Genomic DNA, 7,734 nt, shown 5'->3' with positions numbered 1-7,734 from the left:
AGCTAATTTCTTTTTAACTTTTGTCGAAGAATTTCCCCCAAAACACAAAAAAAAATTAGTCCGCGAACTCTGTACACCTCTTAACCTGTCTCTTCTGTATTATCTCACCAAAATATTTTACCACCACACTCAAAATCACACACCCAAATACATAATCTCTTACAAAATATATAAGGATTTCACACATACTATGTGTGTAATGTGCGTGAAATTCTTATGTTTTGTGAAAGGGTATGTATTTGGATGTGTAATTATGGGCGTGTTTTTGGCGCCTCTCTCGCCATAGTCCTGTAGTTATCTTCTTCTTGGTGTCTTCCCAACCAACCAGTAGCAAAAAAAATGGCAAAGAAGGGTTGCAAAGATCTACCAGACGAGTGCTGGGAACTCATACTCAACAAATTGCACCAACTCCACCACTCTCTTCTCGAATCCCCATCCCTCTCCTGCAAGCGATTCCTCTCCCTCACCAACGCCCTCCGCACCCACCTCACCATCGTCGATCCAAGGGTCTTTCCCGTCTCCGTACTCTTGAATCGGTTTCCGAATCTCAATTCCATCCATCTCAGCTGCTTCCGCGACAAAGATACCTTCGACCGACGGAGCATCGATAACCCAACACCCCATTTTGCCCTCGAACCCCTCGATTTCCGACGCATGACCGTAGACGTCGCAACCTCCAATTTGAACCTCGACTCCCTCAGTTTCTCGGGAACCGAGCTTCATTTGAAGGGCTTGAGAATACTGGGATCCCGTATGAAGAATTTGACGGTTTTGACGTGCTCCGAGCTTCGCACTTTACGCGACCTTGAATTATTTGCTATAGCCGATTCGATGCCGTGTTTGGAGGATCTAGATATCTCCTATCCTGTAAATAACTTTGGTTGGGAGGATGATGAATTCGAGGCTCGGAGCCCGGGTGAAATGGGCGTGACAGATACCGGGATCGAGGTGCTGTCGTCCAAGTTGAAGCGTTTGCGAAAGATAGACGTATCTGGTAACGAGTTTCTCACCAATTACTCACTTATAACTCTTTCCGCGAATTGCATCTACTTGACAGATATTGCACTTTGCAACTGTTGGTCGGTTACTGAGTATGGAATTGGATTTGTGATGCGCAATAGTCCCAATTTGAGTTCATTGTCAGTTCAGGGAATTGAATGTGGTCAATTAGATGAGCATTCACTTTGTTGTGCAAGAAATTTAGCAACTCTTGTTTTCTGCACTTCGACTGTCCCTGATGAATTTCTCCATTTGCTTGTTAAAGCTGGTATTCCTTTGAAGAGCATCCACCTTGATTTTTCCCTCCAACTCCCAAGTTACACCTTGTCTGGAATTTCGTCGCTTTTAAACAAGTACCAGTCCCTGGAGTGTTTATCTTTAGTACAAACATATTTTCTCACTGATGAGACAATGAGTGATTTATCTCAATGTCTCTCTGCTTTAGTCAAGATAAGGCTCGCTATTTGTTATAATCTAACTGAGTCAACCTTTTTCACGCTTGCAAAGAATTGTCCTTTACTTGAGGATATTACTATGGAGGCAGCGAATTTTGGAGGAGGAGATAGGGCTACCGAAATTGTGGAAAACCCACGAATAAAGTCTCTGAACTTGGGATATAATCAGAATCTGAGCGATGAATGTCTTGCTAAATTTGCTTCTGTATGCCCCAGTTTAGAGGTGCTTGATCTGTCTCATTGTAAGGGTATAACAGAGAAAGGCATTGCTGATTTCTTGAAGACTGGCTCCAAGATTAGGAAGTTGTGTATCGTTGGATGTGGGGGGATTAAGAACATTGGAAATGGTTTTGAACTCTCCGACTTGGAGATTCTAGGAGCAGCTAGCTCAGGGATTAATGATGAAGGGTTGGTGGTTATAGGGAATAGATGTCGCAGGCTCCTGCATTTGAACTTGGACGGTTGCTTGGGAGTGACAACAATCGGATTGAAAGAAATATTGACAAATTGCGAAAGATTGAGAAAGATAAATTTGACTGGGTGTCTTAATGTGGGTACGGAAACGGTAGATTGGATGATGTTTTCAAGGCCATCATTGAGGAAAATCAACCTGTCATATTCATGTTTGCCTTCTGAAGAAAGCTGGAGGAAGCTTTTCTTGCGCCATGGATGCCTTGTTATGTCAGACAAATCAGCAGAGGAGTCGTAATTCTTAACTTTGATAAGCCAAAGTGAAGAAACTTTATTTTGTGTTTGAAAAATAGAATAAATTTACCTAGCAAGTTTAGTAACTGTCTGATTGAACACCTTAAAGTCCAACTATGAGGAAATTCAGAGGAAGGATGGAGTGATATATCGGCTTGAATGTAAACTCCATTTGATGAGTAAGTGTCTTGGAATTGTAAAGAGAGATAGGACTTTTGAACGAAGTTTTAAAGAGTGAGGAAGATGTGCTAGAATAGAATGCTTAAACGTGAAAGACATGTGCCTTGTAAAGTGGAAGCATATTACAATGTTGTGTTGATTGATACTGCGAACGAAGTGCGGGCCCCTTTCTGCTATGGTTCTTATTTTTTAAGTACTTATTTCCCGCTTTACGATACATGTCATTATTTTAGTAAGCGGAACGAGGAGATTGCTTAAGGATTTGATAGCAAAACGCGGGGTTTGAAAAATCAGAATGTGCATCAAAGGATTGATTAAAAGCTCAAAGTCTTTCCTTTCTGATGGACATAAAAATCTTTCTGATGTTTTTCCTGTAAGTTTTCAAATGTTATGGCTTTCTCTTCAGAAGAAAAAGTAGTCTTTGTATTCTGAATTGGTGGCTTAGGATGCAGGTTACTTGTAGTTGTCTGTGTCTCTCAAAGTTTGGGTACGAAGTACTGGTGGCTTAGGTTGAGTTTTTTTGTTTGACAATTCCAATGCTTCGATGTCTTCGTCAAATATCCTACTTACCATAGGTCTGGGGAATCTCCACGAGGCTTTTATTAACGAGGAATACTAGAAATCTTGATGCTGGTTCTCTCTTGCCTCTCACTCTTGGTTCAATTTTCCAGTTCATGTCCTTGTATGCAGCTTTTGATCTTATTGCTCGTTTAGATTGACTAATCCTTCAAAGGATGATGAACATGAGTTTACCTTTGTCAGAGTGTTACTTTCCTTATTTATGTTCCCTCTGGCACAGTCTTTGCGGCATGTCGTCGTCAAGAATTCCATCAATCGAGTGATGGCCTTGGATTTTGTTGGTATATTGTAGGTTGCATGTTGTTCCATTGAGTGCAATCTGTTTTTGAGTTTGTTGCAGGACATTTGATGTGATTGAGCAACATGTATTAAGAACTTTCTGATGTGATTGGGAATTTTTTACATTGATTAGTGGCGGAAATTGTTTTATAGCAGTGGAATTGGCCAAATCCTCATATTGGCCGTTAACCATGTCGTGGATTGTCAATGAAACGATATGCATTGCGAACTGGCCTATAAGCAAGTGATGCGGTGTGTCGGTATCCAACGACGGAAACTGATGCTCCAAATAGTGGCCTGTGTGATGAAACATCCCATGAGAGAAACCTTGACAGACAATTGCAGATGAAAAGGTAGAAAACCATACGACAATAGGGTCTATTTGTTTGACAGGGTGTGTGCATCGGATTATAATAACATACATACAACTAAAGGGACTGCATATCGAGTGTTAGGTTAAAGTTTTTATACTTTGGATATGAATTCACAGTAAGTGTGCAATATACTCCCTCCGTCTCGTTTATTTTGTCCATTATTTGTTCTGTGTCTATTGTCTATATCTTTCAATATCGATCTTGAAAAAATATGCAATGTGGATCTCATTTGATAGAATTTAATGTGTTCTATAATACTTTTATTTTTTCCGACCTCATTGGCCGCTTGGCACACCGCCAGTGAAAGCATTACAAAACCACAACTATCAAATGGATGGAGAGAGAGAGAGAGAGAGAGAGAGAGAGAGAGAGAGAGAGAGAGAGAGAGTTTTAGTTTGAAATGAAAAGTTACATTGCTATGATCCTTGGGTTTTGGAAAAGGACCCGGGGTGCTGTAGTGCACCCCGTAACCCGTATAAACAAGTTTATCTTTGCATGTCATGACTTCTGAGTTGCTCTTTGTTCAAAAATTGTTTCCTAAAACACCAAATCCGTTGAAAGTTCTCATACCTTTTGTTGCATTACAACATGAGGATCGATGCAGCCGCGGACTGGGGAAGATTTTGACAATTTTCGAACACATATTTGACCACAGAACAAGACATCGTGGATTTATTTTTGAAGCAAAACAACAAATAATAATAATAATAATAATAAACTCCACCTGAATCTGGAACGGGTTCGAATTTACGTCTTATTTCAATGGATTCAAAAACAATGTAGTAGTAGTAGTAGCTTTTTATGAACAAAAAGCCATGCCGTTTGTAATGGAATTTTGTGTTGGAGGAGGACATAGGAGTCCTATTTATAAAGGAGAGATAATTGCATGTTAAATTAGCATGTTTACCCCGCTAATAGGTGCCCCTGCGGCAATACTTTAGGTGCAATAAATATACCTAAATTCATAAGGATAATACTTTTAGATGCAATAAATATACCTAAATCTATAAGTTGTGTTTATAGGTACTAACAAAGCATTACTTTTCACCATTATTTTTTAAGAATTCCTTAAACATTTGTAATACTTTTTGAAATGACAATACTACCCTTATTTCCTTTTAAAAATTAGGTAGGTGAAAGGTATAGCGCAAATAAAAAAAGAGGGATAAATAAGGCAAATGCTTGAAGGCAACTATTTCCTTCTTCTGCTGTTCCTGTAACTTTTTTTTTTAAAATCAAATTGTTCCCGTAACTTGTGTTCCAAACAAAACAATGCTTGACGGCACCTATTTTCCAAACAAAACAATGCTCGAAAAAGAAAAAAAAAACTAACATACACAAGAATATATTTATAAATATGGAAAATTAACAATTGGATAATACTATCACAAACAATTAAAATAAAAATTCAGGAGCTCCAATTTTTAACGTCTAAAAGAGAGGAAAAAAATTACAGTTGTATAACAACCGTACAAAAGTATTTCTTGTGTTTGTAAGTTTTTTACAAAAATTACAGTTGTATAACAACCGTACAAAAATTCATCTTCCTGATAAATCTCTTTCAAGTCAAAAGTATTTCTTCTTTTCATTTGGTTTAACTCACAGTCCAAACATTCATCATCCATTATCCTACAAATAACATGAAAATTCTTTCCAAATAACTCAAAAAAAAATATGAAAATGAACATAAGAAAAAGTTCATACCTCTGTAAGAATTGAAAACACCTTAAATATTTTGAAACTAAGACCTTAGGAGGAAATAAACTACTACTAAGTCTTAGGCCTTATCGACCCGACCAACTCCTTGGGATTCAACTTTTCGTACTGATTTTGTTCCCTTCTAATATAGTCTTAAAATTATGATAGTGTCCTTTTAAAATTACACTAATTCTTCGTATGCAAATACTTATTAAGCTTCTTTTCAGATCTAAAAATTTTGCACCGTTCTCTTCTCGACACACTCCATTCTAGTTAATGATAATGGGAATGTTATGTCTTCACTTATAAATATATTATCATAAGGCATTACTTTTATAAGAATTTTTTTGCAAGTTCAATGGAAATAAACAATACTGTAACTTAATAAGTAAAAGTGATTAATGAAATTCATCTTTACCACCACTGTAAATAATATACTACCAGCGTAAATTTCTACGTCGGCCACTTCTGATATCCATGCCCGGAAGAGTACATGTAACACTAGTCATGAACGCCAATGCTACATGTATCCAATTTTTGCACCGCATTATGGTTCTAGTCTTTCGTTATGAGACAAATCTAATGGTGGTGCCAAGTGACGTGATAACGTTACTAACACAAGTGAAATTATACAATAATTCGGGAGTACCTCCACGTGATACTCTGAACCACTTTATAATCATACATTTCTGTGGGGTTACCACTAATTAAGTGTATAGACCTCAAAAAAATGTGTGGTTGTAAAGTGGTCCGAAGTACCTTGTGGCGGTACTCTCGGTGTCACGCCCTTGATTTTTAACATAAATAAATATTTTATTTCAGTAAAAGATCCTCGCATATCATAAATAATACCCAAAAGAGTTTCCACCAGTTTAATATACAAACAAGTCCCCAAATTTAAGGAAACATACAACATTGGCACACCAGCCCCAAAATAAGCTTAAGTACGATTATGAACAAGTTATTGAGTTACAAACAATTTAGTTAAAAGGAGTTCTAGAGTAATTAGTTACAAACCTATTTTTGTCAAAAGAAAACTATTACAAGATGATTTAGTAGCTAAATGAAGATAGCTTCCAAAAGTTTTCACATTCCAATACACGAAGCATGCAAGCTATTGTCCAGCAATTGAACTTGAAAAGAATAATAGATTGAGCTACACTAACTCAGTAGCAAAATCTTTATCAATTCTATGTACAAGATATGATGATAAGTGCAAAAGAAAAAGACATGAAAGTATAGCTCAATCGATGGATAGCAATCAACTCATAGGGATGCCAATCATTCGCAATCATTCTAAGAGATGCCACTATCACAAGTTAGCCATATAGTTCACAAAACTCAAGCAACTTTACGATTTTGACACAACTCACTGTCACCAATCTCCACCGTCTGTATTTCCACCCCTCGCATTACAGTATAACACCACGAGGGTTACCGTATTGCCACCCCTTGCGTTACGAAGAACCCTAACCACTTGGATCACCGTATTACCACCCATTGCGTTGTGAGACTCCCTATCCCAACTTCTGACCTGAATAACTACTTTCTTACTCAACATGCAAACTAAGACATTCTCATAATCACACTCATGCATGAAACATCATACGTTATGCCAACAATGCCACCAATATGCCACAAAGACTCTCAAGTAATCAATCAATCAATAAGTTCCATTTTAACGTGGTTTTAACCAAGTGAATTCCTATTTTTTTCTTACTAACGGAATGCCAACGGATCAAGGATAACATCAATGAATCATAGGAAGTCAATTGAACACACTTGAGATAGGTTAGAAAGTCTCCGAAAGGGTTTAAAAGTGATCGGGAGTCGATGCGATCGAGGGAACACAAAACAGGGTCAAAATTGTCCAGAGAAGGGAGGGATCGATCCCTCCTCTCATGGGGATCGATAACCAAGATGCAAAAGTCCATATTTGAAATGAGGGATCGATCCCTGGGCAATTTCGGGTGATTTCTATAGAAATTTGACAACTTTCAAAGGGATCGGGGGGGACGGGGGACGATCAAGGCTGGATATCTACACCAAATCAACATACAAACACATAAAAGAGATAAAGAAGTCCCAACCTCGCGACGAAAACTAAGATCTACGAGATTTGAGCAAGCTCTAGCCTCCTTGAACTTCAAAATCAAAGAAAGCTATTCTCTAAGCTTTTCCCAAAGAATTCCAAGCTCACGAACGCGATTAAAAGACTGAATGGAGGTTGATTCTTGAGGTTCTTGAGAGATGGAGTGAAGTTTTGTGAGAGGGAGCAAAAGAGAGAGAGAGAGAATCGGCTGGTGAGAGGGAGAGAGGACGGATGAGAGAGAGAAATGGGAGAAATGATCTCCTACACACCATATACCCACTATATATACTCATATATCCTTTAATCACACTCATACCCTCTCAATCTTCTATTTTCTCACCCCAATCCTCAATTCAACTAACTACCAAATAAC

General features: G+C 38.1%; 1 protein-coding gene across 1 annotated transcript; it reads left to right on the top strand.

Annotated features, from left to right (window-relative positions):
• Nucleotides 1-250: 250 nt before the first annotated feature.
• Nucleotides 251-2,495, top strand: LOC131330048 (F-box/LRR-repeat protein 4-like). The gene is made up of 2 exons (XM_058363526.1): nucleotides 251-2,135; nucleotides 2,243-2,495. The coding sequence occupies exons 1-2, from the start codon at nucleotides 340-342 to the stop codon at nucleotides 2,277-2,279; spliced, it is 1,833 nt and encodes a 610-aa protein (XP_058219509.1). The 5' UTR covers nucleotides 251-339; the 3' UTR covers nucleotides 2,280-2,495.
• The last annotated feature ends 5,239 nt before the right edge of the window (nucleotides 2,496-7,734 follow it).

Source organism: Rhododendron vialii, chromosome 6a (assembly GCF_030253575.1).
Source record: "Rhododendron vialii isolate Sample 1 chromosome 6a, ASM3025357v1".
NCBI lineage: Eukaryota > Viridiplantae > Streptophyta > Magnoliopsida > Ericales > Ericaceae > Rhododendron > Rhododendron vialii.
This window is presented reverse-complemented; position numbering and strand designations above follow the sequence as displayed.